Source organism: Chelon labrosus, assembly GCF_963514085.1.
Source record: "Chelon labrosus genome assembly, chromosome: 11".
Lineage (NCBI taxonomy): Eukaryota > Metazoa > Chordata > Actinopteri > Mugiliformes > Mugilidae > Chelon > Chelon labrosus.
Genome location: NC_140344.1, coordinates 29,336,335 through 29,353,670, shown reverse-complemented (window position 1 = coordinate 29,353,670; position 17,336 = coordinate 29,336,335). Strand labels below are relative to the sequence as shown.

At 47.5% G+C, this 17,336-nt stretch overlaps 1 protein-coding gene across 1 annotated transcript in view; it reads right to left on the bottom strand.

Moving 5' to 3' along the window:
• Positions 1-1,478: 1,478 nt before the first annotated feature.
• zfpm1 (zinc finger protein, FOG family member 1) overlaps positions 1,479-17,336 on the bottom strand; it is a 90,632-nt gene continuing 74,774 nt past the window's right edge. Inside the window, exons 5-9 of the mRNA XM_084555538.1 lie at positions 9,354-9,456; positions 9,005-9,265; positions 6,942-7,175; positions 6,614-6,856; positions 1,479-6,540 (exon numbers count right to left, since the gene is read on the bottom strand). Of these exons, the coding sequence (XP_084411664.1) occupies positions 3,902-6,540; positions 6,614-6,856; positions 6,942-7,175; positions 9,005-9,265; positions 9,354-9,456 (3,480 nt within the window). The 3' untranslated portion in view covers positions 1,479-3,901. The remainder of the gene's footprint in view (positions 6,541-6,613; positions 6,857-6,941; positions 7,176-9,004; positions 9,266-9,353; positions 9,457-17,336) is intronic.

Genomic DNA, 17,336 nt, shown 5'->3' with positions numbered 1-17,336 from the left:
GATGAGGCTGTGATTGTGAAGATAATGATGATGATCAAAGTACATGCCAGTCAGGTCAGAGTCGCGGTGACACGTCTCTGACTCGTTAAGAGGAAACATCGATCTGAGGAGAAAAAGAAAAACTCAACTGTTTCCTCTCACACAAGAAGAATGGAAACCAGATGATCCATCAACCGTTTCCATGGAGACCGGATGAAACGATGTGACCAGATACATGAGTTCACGTCAAAACATCTTTAGTGATGAAGAGGAGGAGCATCACATCTACTGGAAATAGAAGGAGGAGTGAACAGATGATAGGTGAAGAAACAGAGGAAAGGAGCGAGGAGGAGGAGGAGGAGGAGGAGGAGGTAGAGAAGGAGAAGTAGGATGGGAAGTAGGTGAAGAAACAGAAAAGAGTTGGAGGAGGTAGAAGAGGAGGAGGAGGAGGAGGAGGAGGAGGAGGAGGAGGAGGAGGAGGAGTGCGATGTAGCCTGTCAGAATGATTGTATTTCTTGCTGTAGTACCTGATTTAACCACCAGGTGAAGGAGAACCATTAATCTGCCTCCTCTTCTTCCTCACTGAGTAATATCAGATCTTAATGGAGTCAATAAATAATATTTAATACCTCCACCTGTTGCAGAGCGTGACCACCACAGTTCCTCTAATGACCACTAGAGGCTCCACCAGTGACTCAGTCCTCAGGTAAAAACCTTCTGGTTCTGGTTCTGGAGATAATTTCTCCTTTTATGATGAATGTTTCTAGAACTCACCTGTTTAAATTAGATCAAAGAAGAATGAAGGGGCGTGGCCTCTTTGATTGACAGGTTGCTAGCTGTCTTTAGCCTTAGCTCCACCCGTGCTCCACCTCTTTGACCATGACTGGATCAGCTGTGAGCCACGCTGAGCTTCAGAACCTTCAGGAAACTCATGGAGGATTCATCATCGTTAACTTTTAAAGTTTATTTGATTCAATTAAAGTCAAATAACTCGTCATTTAAAGACACGCGCGTTTGCTAATCGTTCTTTTGACGCCTCATAAAAACTTCATGTCGTCAGCACCGTGACCCTGAAAGAGAAACTCAGTCCAAGTTAATTGACATCATAGCTGCAGGGTTGAGAGAGTCAGAGGGAAATATGCAGCGAGTCATTTCATTTGAGAGCGCCTGCAGCTGAAGGTATCTGTGCTTTTGTTGGTGCACTTTGTGGCTGATTGGAGCAGCCTTGGAGCCGTGAATGGGCCCAGAAAGCTTTTCTTCAGGTGCCATTAGTCATGAGGATTATTTTAAAAGGAACGCTTGATGATTCATTCAGCCTTCCTTCAACAGAAACACAAACGCCACCGTGGAAGGTTTCTGTTTGAAAGGAGGAGTGATTTAAGAGCGCCCCCACACACGCAGTGGATCTGACACCCCCCCACCAGAATGTCAAGGACTCCCACTCAGGTACGTGAAGCATCCAGCATCCTAACCCTCCAAAAGAATCACAGTCACACTTCACTTCAGTGTCTCTCAGAACTTTTTTCGTTTTTTATTTCCCATGCATAGTTTGGACAAGAGTGTAGTGGAACTGAAATAAAATAAACTGGAAACATAAGTGTTGACATTCATCGTGATTTTTCTCCATTTCAGACACAAAAGGAATCATCAACAAAAAGTTTTAGGTGAGCGTTAAAATCTTTCTGAAAGTCCTTCAAAGTCGACGCGTCCTGGACGAAAACAAAAAAAGAAAAAAGTGCCGTATAACATAAATAAAATAAAAACAGGTAGCTACAACTAAAACATTCAGCAGATTTTATACAACACAGTGCAACGAGAAGGGTCCAGGAGGAGGAATCTGTTGATGAAGGGGACGACTTCTTCTTCTTCTTCTTCTTCTTCTTCTTCTCTGGTCTCTTTAACGACGCAGACACAAACAGACCAACAGCAGAGTTGTAAACAGTAGTGAGATGATTCTGCTCAGAAACACAGAGCTGAGGCGGAGTTCAAAACCCTCCACTTTACATTTAGTCTTATCAAACGGGGGGGGGGGGGGACGTTCAAGACAACAGACGTGTTTGATGATCTCAGGTTGAGTCGTTGAATGAGCTGAAGTCGCTAAAAGGCTCCAACAAGACTCAACATTAAAATCTGGGACTTAAAAAACGTTTAGCCTCTAGTTGGGGGGTTCTTTTAGTTGGGGGGTTCTTTTAGTTTTTACAGTTTAATTTCTCCATAAAACAACGTTCACGTCTGATATCACGGGTCCTGGGACACGGGGCCGTGTCTGAGTCCTATCAGAGTGAAGAGGAGTCTCAGCTGATCTAATTCTGTAGATGTGAAGCCTAGAAACTGATTCTTTTTCTTCTTGTATTGCTGTGATGTTGGAGGTTGGTTGGTTGTCGATGGACGGAGCTGAACCAGACCAGGTCCTTCCCTTTATTTCTTATTTAAAATGAAATCGTGCTCATTGGGGTTAGACCGGATCACCTGCAGGTCTTTTATGTAACCATGGAGAGTTTTAGTGTCCAAATTGAACTGTAGACTAAAATGTAAAATCCTGAGAGAATCCGAGGGCAGAAACCGATCAGGTCTGAACTGACAGATCTGAACTGAGGCTAAAATTCAATTTAGACGGCAGCTTGAAAACCAAACAGACGGGTCATATAAAGTATTCACAGTTCTAGCTAACACTGTATTGCAGCTGCAGCAGCAGCACATGGTCACATGGAGGGAACCATGTGATTAAGAGATCAGTGTGCTGTCTGTACTGTGGTCGTACGCTGAGCCTTCATCACCGGACACAAACACAATCATTTAACAAAGATCTGAAGTTTGCAACAAAGAGAGCACAGCTGTGTGTAAAATGTTTGTGTAACCTAAAACGTGGATCATCTATGAGACGGAGAGGAGGACGAAACCAGACGCAGACCTCGCCGCAGACCTCGCCGCCGACTGAAGCCGCCGCCGACACAACACTAAATGCTAACGTGATAAAGTTCAGTGTGATCCCAGTGATTACTGTGAAGAAGATCTTCAGTCTCTACACTTAGAAAACTCACTTCAACACACCTGGATCCAAACGGCTCCTTCCAACAGTATGAAAAAATATACAAATAAAAAATACAAATACTCTCAAGACACTAGGTAGGTAGTTTTCTGTTGACATGAAATCAGTGAGGACTAAAGATAAATATTTCACATTTTGCCTCCCTTGCGTTTTAAAGAGAAAATAAAGATTCTTGTGTATGAAAAGAAAAGAAAAGAAAAGAGTCCATTCTGAAATATTCTCCTTCAGTAATTAGTAACATTGTGATGCCACACATTATTCAGCTAAAAACGCTGCAGCTTCGCAAGTAAGCAACAAAAAAGAGCCAGTGTTGAAACCAAAAGCATCGTAGATTCTTCTCTTCAGACATCATACACTATGCACAGATAAGAAAAACATGAACAATGATCAAGTCTTTTTCCACACAACAGAAAGGATTCCTCCCGTTCAGGTCTGAAAACATCAAGAGCTCGGGAAAAGACCGGGGATTCATCACGAGTCCAATTACTGTCGTTAGAAAGTCAACGACGACACAGAATCTGTTTAACGTCCGTTAACGGGACGCTGTTTGAGGCCCGGGAGTGGTGCACGTTGAATTAGAGACGAGAGAGAGTGATCTACAGGACGAAGACACATCGGTGTGTGCCTCAGCTCTTAGTGTACTACAAACTTTGACCCATGGGAGGAGTTTCAGTCACTGTCTGTTGGTAACACCACCTGATCATCCTGCTCTGGAGCAGCCGGGCGTCAGGCCCTGCCAGGTGAGTAACAGTCATTCACTGTCATTCTGTCATGGTGGTGCCACTAAGGCGCCGTGTCGGCGGCCGTGTTGGGGGGACTGGCCGAGGAGGAGCTTCTTGAAACTCAGACAGGTTAAAGGAAGGGAGAGGACGTTCACTTGACGTGTTCGGCACTGTGGGAGGAGCAGTAGTACTTCTTGTGAGCGATGAACGTGGACAGGCTGCTGAACTTGATGTTGCACAGCCGGCAGAAGCGGGAGTTGCCGTTCTGGACGGGGGAGATCACTGGGGTTTTGGGGGAGGCGGTGGGGGCGGGCTGGGGTGCAGGGACGGGATGGGAGGCGAGAGTCGGGGAAGCCTTGTCTGGAAGGTGGGACGACCCGACCTTCTCCCTCAGGACCTCAGGCACAGGTGACAAAGTCAGAGAGGGAGCCCTTGGGGGAGACACAGGCAGAGGCGAGCCAGCTGGAGGGGACCCCCCCCCAGCCGAGGGGCTGCCGTTTACCAGGGGAGAGACGGGGGATGTGGTCCCGCTCCGGGCCTGTCCATTGATGCTGTCTCTGTGGACTCTGGAGCCGGGTCTGGTCTGGCTGGTCGGGGCGCTGGAGGAGGCTGCAGATCCATCCCTGGGACTTAGACTGGGGCTTCGACTGACGGGCCGGGACAGGGTGTCCTGGGGCGAGTGGATGGTCACAAGGAGGCCGTGGACCGCCTTGAAGTGCTCCATCAGGTCACAGTTGATGGGCCTGTTGGGACAGTAGGGGCAGACCACTGGAGAGGAACCTTTGGCTCCAGCTCCAGGAGTGGCAGCAAGGGTGGTGGTGGTGTGTGAAGGAGATGCAGCTCCTGAGGAGGGTAAGGCAGAGGGGTGAGACGGGTGAGAGGGGTGAGGGCTGGACGTGCCTTGAGCCTGGCCCACCCACTCAGCGGGGAGAGCCTTAGCCTCAACGGGGTGCAGGAGTTCAGGACGGTCCTGCTGAGGCCGGCTCTTGGGAGAGGTGGAGGCTGACCTCTTGAGCCGGTGCAGCTGCTCCAGGGTGTGGGGCTGCAGGGTGGTGGCGGGGCAGTAGTAGGTCTTATGAGCCAGGTAGTTCTCGATGCTGTTGAAGCTGATGCTGCAGGCGGTGCACTTGTGGTAGTCGGTGAGAGGCAGGGCCGGGAGGATCCCTCCCCCGCTGTGGCGTGGAGCCTCGCTGAGACGAGGCCTCTTGCTCAGGTCGATGGGGCCGTCTCCTTCGGGGCTGGAGCCGCCGGCGCCGCTGGGAGACACTTCCTGCTTCACGGCTAGGCCCAGAACGGAGGGAGACGGGGCGGAGGCGGCGGCAGCAGTGGCGGCGGCGGCGGCAGCAGCGGCGGCGGCAGCGTTGGCCAGGGCTTCGGTTCTGGCCATGTGGATCTCGTACATCTTCTTCCTCTTGCGCGTGCGGATGGGCTGATGATGGAAGGGGGCGGCGCCGGCGGTCTTGGCCATGTGCGTAGACCTGTGGTTGGACGGATCGTGGCGCGACGCGCAGTAGAACCTTTTGTGAACGGTGTAGTTGTCGTGGCGACTGAAGCGGATGTTGCAGGCCACGCAGAAGGTTCTGTTGGGATCGTCTTCCAGGTCCTCTGCAGAACCGCTCGCCGGGCTCTGGCTGCCTTCACTAGCTCTTCCTCCTCCTCCTCCTCCTCCTCCTCCTCCTCCTCCCACACTTCCACCTCCTCCTTCCCCTTCAGAGGAGGATGATACTCCCTCTCTACCCGCCGGTGTTTCAGTCTTGACTTCCACCACCCTCTTGGATTCTCCCACAGCCGGGTCAGAGTCGGTTGGAGAGGCGGAGGCAGCTCTGCTCGATGCTCCACCCTGGGGGGACGCCGACGAGCCGTGCGCCCCGCTGGAAGACACCGTGGCTGGGCCTGCGTCTCTGGTCGATGCGGGGCCTGAAGCTGAGCTGGCAGCTTCTCCTTGACGCCTGCTGGAGCAGTACAGCCTCTTATGTGCATAGAAGTTGTTGATGTTGTTGAAGGTGATGTCGCACTCGAAGCAGGTGGCTCCTTTGTGAGGGGGGGTGGCTGTGGCTGTGGGTGCAGCGGCTCCAGCAGGAAAGAAGGCTGCCGGGCTGCTCTGAGCCACGGTCTGGCCTTGTTTCAGGCGGCTGTGCACCATCTCTGACATCTTGGCCAGGATCTCTGAAGCCTGAGGCAGGATGGCTGCTTCATTGAACATGTAGTGAGGCAGGATGATCGCCCCCCCAGGAACGACTGAGCCTGTGCCTCCCACGTGGGCCGGGCTAGAACCAGGGGTGGGACTGGTTGGTTCTGTCTTCACAGTCGTGGCTGGACTCTTTGGAGATTTAGATGTTTGGCAGGAGGAGGTGCCAGTCGACTGCTCCTTTGACATCCTCCTTACTTCTTGGTCCCCCTCCTCTCCACCGACCTCCTCCTCCTCCTCTCCATCCTCCTTAACCTCCATCTGCTGCTCGTCAGCGTCGGAGTCTGAATGCGGCTCCTCTTTGATCTTAATGTCGGCGGCATCAGGAGGACTGTAGTCTCGAGGAGTGGCTGAGCCCCCGTTTGCTCCTGGGCTGGAGGAGTCTGGCTTGGGGACGCAGGCCAGGGGCTCTTTCTCCTGGGGAGACAGCTGGGGCTGGTCGACAGATGATGGGGTGCTTTGGCGAGGAGTGGGGCTCCTTTCGGCCGGGACCCTGACCTCCAGGTGGGTCCGTACATGCTGCTGAAGCTGGGCAGGGGAGTCCGAGTTGTGGCCACAAACTTGACATTTGAGAACAACACCAGAGTCTCCTGGGCTCAGACCTGAAGAGGAGAGGTGAGATTAGTGACATAGATCAGGTAGATAACAGTTCAGAGATGTAGGGGTGTGACGTACCAGTGGACAGGGGCAGCTTAGGGAGGCCTGGGCCCGGAGAGTAGACCTCACTGCGGGACCCGGGCTGGCAGACCATGTGGCTGGTGACCAGGTGGCTGTAGAGGATGTCCCTGGTGGTGGAGACGAAGCCACAGCCGTGACAGACCCCGTTCAGGGTGTCCGTGTGGACCTTCAGGTGACGTTCACAGTTTGCTTTAGTGGTGAAGGCTGACAGGCAGATGAGACAGACGAACGGACGCTCGCCTGTGGACGGAAAACAAGTTAGAGTCCGGACGCACCAGGAGACCTGAGGGGTCACAAGGTGGGTCCTTAAAGGTACGACTCTCACCGCTGTGTGTGCGCATGTGGATCTCTAGAGAGCTAGCGCTGGGGCAGCTCTTGTTGCACTGAGGGAAGGGGCAGACGCGTTCGTTGGGGTAGGAGTCCTTGGGTTTGTCCTGTGGGGGGGACGAGGCAGCGGCCGGCTGCTTCTGACGGCTGGCGCAGTAGTACATGAGGTGGGCCTGGAGGTTCCTCTCACTGCGGTACCAGATCCCACAGTCCTTACACGGAAATATGTCCTCTGGTGGACGGCAGAACAAAGGCAGTAGGGTTAGTTGAATGAATGAATGAATGAATGAATGAGTAGGTGGTCTTTAATGTGACCCAGTTCACACTACCAAAGGAAGGAGGTCACATGTGTCCCAGACCACCTCCACATGTGGACGGACACCAGATCAGTGTTCACACCTGGAGACTAGAGACCAGATCGGTGTTCACACCTGGACCTGTTTAACCTGGACACTAGAGACCAGATCGGTGTTCACACCTGGACCTGTTTAACCTGGACTCTAGAGACCAGATCGGTGTTCACACCTGGACCTGTTTAACCTGGACTCCAGAGACCAGATCGGTGTTCACACCTGGACCTGTTTAACCTGGACTCCAGAGACCAGATCGGTGTTCACACCTGGACCTGTTTAACCTGGACTCCAGAGACCAGATCGGTGTTCACACCTGGACCTGTTTAACCTGGACACTAGAGACCAGATCGGTGTTCACACCTGGACCTGTTTAACCTGGACACTAGAGACCAGATCAGTGTTCACACCTGGACCTGTTTAACTTGGACTCTAGAGACCAGATCAGTGTTCACACCTGGACCTGTTTAACTTGGACTCTAGAGACCAGATCAGTGTTCACACCTGGACCTGTTTAACCAGGACTCTAGAGACCAGATCGGTCTTCACACCTGGACCTGTTTAACCTGGACTCTAGAGACCAGATCGGTGTTCACACCTGGACCTGTTTAACCTGGACACTAGAGACCAGATCGGTGTTCACACCTGGACCTGTTTAACCTGGACTCTAGAGACCAGATCGGTGTTCACACCTGGACCTGTTTAACCAGGACTCTAGAGACCAGATCGGTGTTCACACCTGGACCTGTTTAACCAGGACTCTAGAGACCAGATCGGTGTTCACACCTGGACCTGTTTAACCTGGACTCTAGAGACCAGATCGGTGTTCACACCTGGACCTGTTTAACCTGGACACTAGAGACCAGATCGGTGTTCACACCTGGACCTGTTTAACCTGGACTCTAGAGACCAGATCGGTGTTCACACCTGGACCTGTTTAACCAGGACACCAGAGACCAGATCAGTGTTCACACCTGGACCTGTTTAACCTGGACACTAGAAGACACTAGACACTTACATGGAAATATGTCCTCTGGTGGACGGCAGAACAAATGCAGTTGGGTTAGTTGAATGAATGAATGAATGAATGAGTTAAACTCCTCTTCCTCAGATCAGCCCTGTTGAGTAGGTGGTCTTTAATGTGACCCAGGACTCATTGTGTGTTCACACTACCAAAGGACACTTGAGATCAGATCACTCAGGACGGAAGTTAATGAACATGTCCTCAGAAAGACAAACACATTCCTTTGCTGTGCGTACAATAAAGACACCACTCTGGTGTCTGGTGAAGACAGACAGTGTCATCTAGTGGCCACAGAGAGCATTACAGCTCTGTGAGCAGGGTGAATCTATTAATATAATAAACGCTGCTGAAGGATCATTAGTTCTTATTTATTCAGGGACTGTGTAATAACTGATGTCTCTGTGTTTTAACTGTATTTTACCACCTTTTATTATATTTTATTGCTTTTGGACTGCACTGCATTTTGTTGTGCAATGACAATAAAGTGACAATAAAGATCTTCTGTTGTATTCTATCAGATCAGGTAAAAACTAAAATATTCTACAGGTACTGTCTTTGATGAAGTACATTTATTCCTTATATTTAAATACCTACCTGTAGTTTATTATTAACTTTCTCTCTAAATCGTTTCTAACCTTTTAACCACTAAAGCGTTTTATAAAATCATAAACTTCTTTAAATACTCACTGTTGACAACAGCAGTAGCCAAGATGGCCGCCATCCCAGCTTGCTGTGGGAGGAGCTGGATGTCTGAGTGCAGCGCCGCCGGGTACAGAGGCTCCTCCTTCACGGCGGTAGGCTGCTGGGTGACGAGGCTGAGCGGAGGAGAGAGGCGGGGCAGCAGGGAGGCCGAGGCCGAGGAGGAGGAGGAGGAGGAGGAGGACAGGAAGGCCAGGAGCCTTTCACCGGCTGCCAGCTCTCGGGTCACTTTACAGAACAACTCGTCACCTGAGAGCAAACACACATTCAGGATCCGGTCACAAAGAGCCACTGGGGGGGGGGGGATGTACACCGAGGGGGTCCCATAAACACTCACCCTGACTGAAGACGGTGCAGTTGGCTGCAGACGGGTCGGGGGTCAGGGGGAGGCGGCTGATCCAACAATCTGGATCTTCACAGGCCAGAGTCAACCTGGAGTCCTGCACACACACAAATAAAAGTCCAGATCCTTAGTCCTGTACATGAAGGATTCTTTGACTCAGAGTGATGCATTCACTGTCACACTGACATGTTTGTTCACAGGACGACTTAGTTATTGATTTAAATAACGAGTGACTGATGCAGATTAACTGGAGCTAACACTCGTCTCAAACATCGTCTTAAACTCATGACTTTAACATTTTCTGACAGAGTTTGTCTTTATGTCTGGTGCAGAAAGAACACGTGAAACGGTTTTTATGTTTTAATGAGTCGACTCATTAAAAGATATTTGGGTCTGAATTCTCTCGACCTGCGACCTGAGTGACACAAGAGAAAGAAGGAAGCGTGGTCGTTAAAGTTTAACAGAGTTTAACGGAGCTGCTGTCTGAGCAGAGACACAATGAAAAGAAGTGAGGAGGAAATGAGGAAACGAGGGAGCACGGGACAAACAAAGAGACATGGAAGATAAAAAGAGGAGAGGAGAGAGAGGGGGCGAGGGAGAGGGAGAGAGGGAGAGAAGGAGAGAAGAAGATCTGATGAGAACGATGGGCGGCTATTGATGAAAAGATCCACAGAAGACAAAGAGAGAGAGAGAGAGAGAGAGAGAGAGACAGAGAGAGAGAGAGAGAGAGAGAGAGAGACAGAGAGAGAGAGAGAGGAGGGAAGAGTGGAGGTATGAGGGTGAGGAAAAGAGTAAGGGGGAGAGAGAGAGTCAGAGGATGAGTGAGGAGGAAGAGAGGGAGGGATGGAAGGAGAGGGAGAGACAGATGTAAGGGGGAGGAGAGGGAGAGAAAAAGGGGGAGAGTGAGTGAGTGTTTGTTACAGGACCAGAGGAGAAACATGGAGGCTCCATCAGCAGCAAAGAACCTCATTCATTCATTCATTTATTCATTCATTTATTCATTCTACAGCTAAATGACCAGTCCAGTCTGAACTTTTCCTGCTCCTCTCCTCCTCCTCCCCCCTCCTCCTCCTCCTCCTCTTCCTCCTCCTAATAACTACCAGCTGTAGTTCCTCCACCGTCCACCAGGAGGCAGCATCCCCTCACAGCTGGTTTAAAGGAACTAGAGATGTTCTGCAGCCTGCTCTGGTTTCTGCTGCAGCTCTTCATCCCAGAACAACACGATCCAAATGTTTTAATAATTCAATAAAGTTATGGAAATATAATAATAACAGTCCCAACACAAACCTCCAGATGCTGTAATCTGTCCACAACTGAGGAGATCAGTTTAAATCGAAACCATCTGATCTGAAGTCAGCCGCTGCCAGCTCCACATGTGCTCTTTCTATTTAGTTATTTATTTATTTTGCTATAAAAACAAAATGAGTAAAAAAAAGCTCCATATAAGTAGATATTTTATAAATATTATGTTAAATAACAAGAAGAAAAAACCTTAAAGTTTGTTAAAGATGGAATAAAAATAAAAATAGAATCTATGCTTCTACTCTGAAAATACTCTGATTACTGATAGAAATGAACTAAATGACAAATCTCCATTAATTCATTAATAGTTGACTCTTTTCATGTGACATCAAACAATCTCCACATTAGAGCTGTGTGTTAGAATAGAACAGAAATAAAGAGAAGTAAGAGTATGAGATCAACAGCAGGTTGTTTTTATCCTAATGTCTTTTAGATCCTCAGTTTTATATTTAGATTTTATTTTTTAATTCTTTTAATTCTGTTTATTGATCTTGTTTTTATCACTGACCTTTTCTTTAATGATAATCCTGAAACCACCTGACAACACGTCTCATGTACAGGTGTCTGCTGGATGGTGTATATATATATATATATGTGGATGTATGTGATTGGTTGACCTGGAGTCACATGACCACAGGTGTCTATACGTGCTGCATGGTTTCATTACCTGTAAGAGGTGAACTCACGCCACAAATCAAACTTCTTGTAACAGAAGTGAATCTAGTTCTGACTCTAAATGTCTGAATGTCGACGTAACAAAGAAACTGAAGTCATTTATAACTGATTTAGTTCAACTGAACTGATCAAACCTGGGGTTAAAAACTCAGCTGCATCTTTACTTATATCAATGAGCTCATCCAGTCTCAGTACAGGGTTGATACAGATCCATAAAATCCTCGAATCGACTTTTAAAATATCCTCCATTTCACAACACAACCAGATTAGACCACAAACATGACAGAAGCTCCAGCTCTCTGAAACATCTCCTCTAATTTATAAAAACTCCAAATTTACTCACAAACATCTAGAGTGAGTCCACACAGACTGTTTATTAAGAGTCCAGAGAGAACAGTGACAGTTTAGAGAAGAAGAAGAGAGTAAAGGAAGAATCAATAATAATAATAATATGAATTGATCTTTGTTTGATTTTTAAAGCAGCATCCTCTCGTTAGAAATCAAGGAGATCAGTGGACGTGTGAAGGAGATCCAGAAGACGTCAGAAGCTGTTTAAATAAGAAATAAACTGATTTTATGATTCAACTCGATCTAATTTGAAAGATCTGATATCAATTCATAAAATCCTCCATCGATTCTTTTATACGGACAAAAACAAAAAAATAAAAAAATGAAAGATGAGAAACTAGAGGACACCACAGACCTCTGGATCCAGTTGTTTCCAAACTGAAATATCTGTGAATAAATCAGTCTGTAAGGACGCCCAGCTCTGGTCCTGTCCCAACTTGATTTGATTAGTTTGTCTTGTGATCTTTTAACAGGTGTAAACCAGAAACACCTCAACAAGACTCCAGAGGACAGACCTTCAAATCAAACTAAAAGACTGTTTGTTTCCTGAGTTAGAAACCGAGAGAGAGAGAGAGGACTCATACCTGGAGGTAGAAACACCTGAAGAAGATGGACGCTGTCTGAGTGAAGACAGAGACGATAGAGAGAGAGGGAGAGAGAGGAAGGACGGGAGGAAGGAAGCCTCTCAGTCTGTTGAAGATTGAGGCAGAGCGTATTGTATTTCATGGGGAACTAGCGCTGATGTGGAGATACGGCTGCTTTTGTTTTAATTTGTAACCCAATGCTGGAGCCGTCTGAGCTGTAAGTACTGCTAATTTGTTTCAGACTAATTCATCACGGCCACGGCTTTGGAATCCACCACGATAGGGCAACGGGGAGAGAGTGGAAAACACTGACACAGAGAGAAGGAGAAGGAACCGAGGAACACTCCTTCACTAAAGACGTCAAGTATGAAGTCATTACTGAGAGAGATGCTCCTCCTCTTATGTGAGAATTAATATAACCATTGTATGAAATGATGGAGGCTCCTCTCTGACCACAGCGATGTCAACATGGTTTATTAATGACGCCGTCGTATTTTTACTGTTCTCCAAGAAACGTGATACAGGAGTCATTGATCCAGAGTTAGGAAACAGAAACCGTCCTTCAGAATCTTTGTTCAGAAAAATGACTCAAAACATCCTGAAAGTGGACAAAGAGAGGTGACACAGAAATACTATAGTTATGTCTGTTTGTTTATCCAGTATCTGCTGTGACCTCCTTGTCACGAAATGTTTCTGGTATCTGCTGATCAGTGGTCTACAGCAGCTTGGAGGAATTTTAGCCCATTCCTCAGAACAGAACCACTTCAGTTCTGAGATGTTGGTGGGTTTCCTCACATCAACTGCTTGCTTCAGGTCCTTCCACAACATTTCTATTGGATTAAGGTCAGGACTTTGACTTGGCCGTTCCTAAACATTCATCTTGTTCTTCTTTAACCGTTCTTTTGTAGAACCACTTGTGTTCTTGGTTCTCGTTGTCTTGCTGCATGACCCAGTTTCTCTTCACATTCAGCTCATGGACAGATGTCCTGACATTTTCTTTTAGAGTTCACTGGTAGAATTCAGAATTCATTGGTCCATCAATGATGACAAGGCGTCCTGGTCCAGATGCAGCAGAACAGGCCCAAACCAGGACATTAGCACCCCCATGTTTGATGGAGGGATGAGGTTCTGATGCTGGAATGATGCAGTGTTGTTTCATCTCATTTAAACCAAACTATTCTACTTTGGTCTCATCTGTCCACTAAACATTGTCCCAATAGTCTTCTGTCTTGTCCACATGATGTTTAGAAATGTTCTTCTTGGAGAGCAGTGTCTTTGTCCATCGCACCATGGTTGTTCAGTGGATTCATCAACATTAACATTAGCCAATGAGAGAGAGGCCTTTAGCTGCTTAGAAGTTCCCCTGGGTTCCTTTGGGACCTCTCAGACTATTATGGAGTGATCTTTGTTGGTGGACCACTCCTGTGGAGGGGAACAGTCGTCTTCAATCTGTCTGACTGTGGATTATTTGTGGGTTCCAGACTCTTTAGAGATGGTTCTGGAACCTTTTCCAGCCTGATGGGCAACAACAACTCTTTCTCTGAGCTCCTCAGAAAGCTCCTTTGTCCACAAACATGTGTTGTGAAGATCAGACTGAGACAAATCCCTGATTTATTGAAACTAAACCAGGAACTGAACCACACCTGAGTCTCATTACATTGATGGAAACACTTCTGAACACATGGACTCTGATTGGATCCTAGAGGAGCTCCTCTCTGATATGTAATATTGGCTCATTTTAGTCTCATATTTCTGTTTCATGTGTTTGACTGGGTTCTCTTTGTGTGTAAATCTGTTGATGTTTTGAGTCATTTTTCTGCAGAACTGTAAAAAGTTCTGAAGGATGCAAAAATGTTCTGTGTAGTTAAGGTCCGGCTTCATTTCTTTTTAATTCCATACCAGCATCAAGAAGAACAAGACGCTGCAGTCTGAAGGAAAACACTTCAAGAAACGATGCAAGCACATGCACACTTTGAGAACCATCAGTCTGAATTTAAAGCTGATCAGTTGCTGCCAACTGAATTGAAGGAGCTTACTCATAGAACCCAGTCACATTGTAACCACCAGCTGAGATGATAACAGATATATCTACAGTGTCAACCTGCAACAAGGAGAACATGCTACCTTCCAGTCACAAACACACAACCCAGCTCCTCAGCAGATAAAGAGGCAGCGGGCCAGATCACATGTGTGTGTTCGTGTAATTAACCAGGCCAGCAGACAACGCCGATGCCAGAGATGTGGGGGTGAGTTAAGGGGAGCGGAGAGGCCGCCGCGTGGTATCGAAAAACCCTTTTCACTTCTCTTGGTCCGACGCCGATCTGAGAGACTCAAATGGCCGCCGGCCGCCGGAGGAACGTGTCCCGGACCAACAAAGAGTCAACCTGCAAGAAGTCCTGCGAGCAGCCGCAGGGTCTTATCAGTCAGAGCTGATGAGAATGAATGCTGCAGACGTAAGAATGTTTAAAAAGCCTGCACGTTGTTTCAGACGAATCGAACCGCACTACCATCAGCTAAAAGACTGAAGAGCTGCTGAAATATCAGGTTTATTTAGGACGCAGCAGAGGTGAGAGGAACAAAAAGAAGCTTCCAGATCTCGGAGGAAGAGAGGAAGGAATGAATAAAGAGGCTTTGTTTGGTTTTCAGGTTTAAAAACTGACCCAAGATAAAAACTACTTTCTGTTTTCTGATGGTACTCTGGGAGGTCTTCTTCTCATTTTGATTTTCTTTCACTCTTTCATTTAAACTACCAGAAATTGAAATCCAAATCCATCAAATGAATCCACATGGACCCAAATATTTTCATTTAATATTTTCATGCGGCACATTTAACGTCCTATTATGACCGAATTAATAATAATCATTGCAGCAGACGTCTCAGCAGACCTGTTGCTCCACATGTTGTGTCTCCAGGACCTCCAGCCTCTAGCGATGCCTTCACTGTCTGCAGTAAAACAGAAACTCAAGGACTGACATGTTTTCAGAGGTTGAAAGTCAAGGACTGAATGAATTTTGAATTTAATCCTGTAGACTCCGTTTCCTTCCAGCTCCTCTTCCATTCTTCCCTCACGTTGAGTTCTTTGCTATTTGATGAAACGACAAATGTACAGAACGAGATGTGTCTGGATCTAAACCGTCCGGTAACGTGAGCCGACCCGTCTGCTCATCAATCTGCTCTATTAGAGATCAGATGGCTCTATATTTAACACTGATGCACTGAGTGGTTCAGTGTCACAGAAACCTGATGAGGCCGTTTTTATCGGCTCCTCTCGTTCACCTTAAACTTTTCTAGCCCTGAAAAACTGGTGCTTCATGTGAGAACTGAAGTGCAAACGTTCTGATGGTTTCTCTCCTGAATATCATTCACCATCTACACTGACGTCACACGGTTCAGAACATGGAATCGTACTCATGTGTCAGCAGAGAGTCTCTGGAAGGCTGGAAGTGTGACGAAGGTATGAACAGTGATAGCTGGGTTTAAAAAAATGATCCAAATTTATCTTAATTTAAAGATCTGATATCGATTCCTAAATTCCTCTGAACAGCTTTTAGATATATCTTCCATTTCCTGCATCCTCTCGTTAGAAATGTCTCGAACACGACTGAAGCTCCAACTGTGAGAGCAGCGTTGGGATTTAAGAAGTCTGAGGACAGAGAAGAGCTGGACTAAAACTAGAGGGAGAAGATGGAGGAGACACAACAAACCTCTGGAGAGTAAAAACTGAAACATCTCTAAATGAACTGATGTTGAATCTGAATCTGAATCTGATGAAGTGACAGGTAGAACTTAAACCGTAGATCTGTAGATGCAGGTGAGTCACAGCGTCGCTCTCTTTGCCCTCATCGCCCCCAAACCCTCCATCTATCAGCGGGACGTCAGGCCTCGCCGGCAGAGCTCCATCTTGGTTGAGAGCTGCAGCCTTAAGCCCCATCAGCCGGAGGAGAGTCTTTGAGGCGCCGTCTAAGCCCCTCGCCCCGGACCCCGGTCCCCCTCATGAATATTAACCAGCCCCGAGCCCGGCTTTAATCTGCCTGATCCCCGCGCACTGCTGCCGCCGCCACGATAGCGAATCTAATTATTTGGTCTGATATTAACCCCCACCCACACTCACTCCTACCCCCCCACCACCCCCCACCCCCAGCACCCTGTCCTCACTACAGCTTCTATTCACTCTCTGCAGACACACACCAACTCAACTCCACTTCTTCTGCTGAAGTCAGTTCACATATAACATTCAGACACTCACCTCCTTCCCTCGCTCCCTCTCCCCCCCCTTCCCCCCCTCCCCCTTCCTTCCACCCCCCCCCCCCCCCACCTCCACCTCCAGCGGAGCCTGCGACGCCCTCTCCTTATCAGGCCAGAAAACGCCCTCCTCATACGCTGATAAAACTTGAATGCAAATGATGCCAGGCTGATTTCATTTCTTCATTTTCTCCCTCTCACTATCAGAATGGTTCTCCTTTCTCCTATGATGAAGATGATGATGATGAAGAAGAAGAAGATGAGAACCTAACCCCCATCTCTTAAAATAAATAAAGAACAGAAAGAGAGGACTCATAGAGACTAGCGATGAGCAGATTAAGACTTCTCTGGCCCAGCTGTCAACGGCCGCTTTAACAGCTGCCTCTGGGGAATAAATGTGTTTGGATATGCAAATGAGCACCGGTGCATCGGCCACATCTGGGTCTCCATGGAGTCAACGGTTTCACTTACTGCTCTGAAACGTCATTAAATGTAAAAAACAAATAACAGAACAGATCCAGGTGAGAGCATCGTTTACCACAAACACGTCAGGTCTGAAGGAATTACAATAAATAAACTGTTGATGGGAATAAGAATGGAATCATTCAGGTTCTTACATCGTCCAGGTCTGAGTGTAACGGCTCCAAACACAGTTAGGATGTTTTCAAAAAGCCAGAACTGGATCACGAGAAGAGTCTGAATTCGTTAAAGAGAGAATCAATAAGATGCTCAAACAATTAAAGGTTGACGACGGCAGCACAACGACGTAGAAGATCCAAACCAACCAGACTATTCCACTGAGTTTAGGATAGTTTAAGTTAAAAT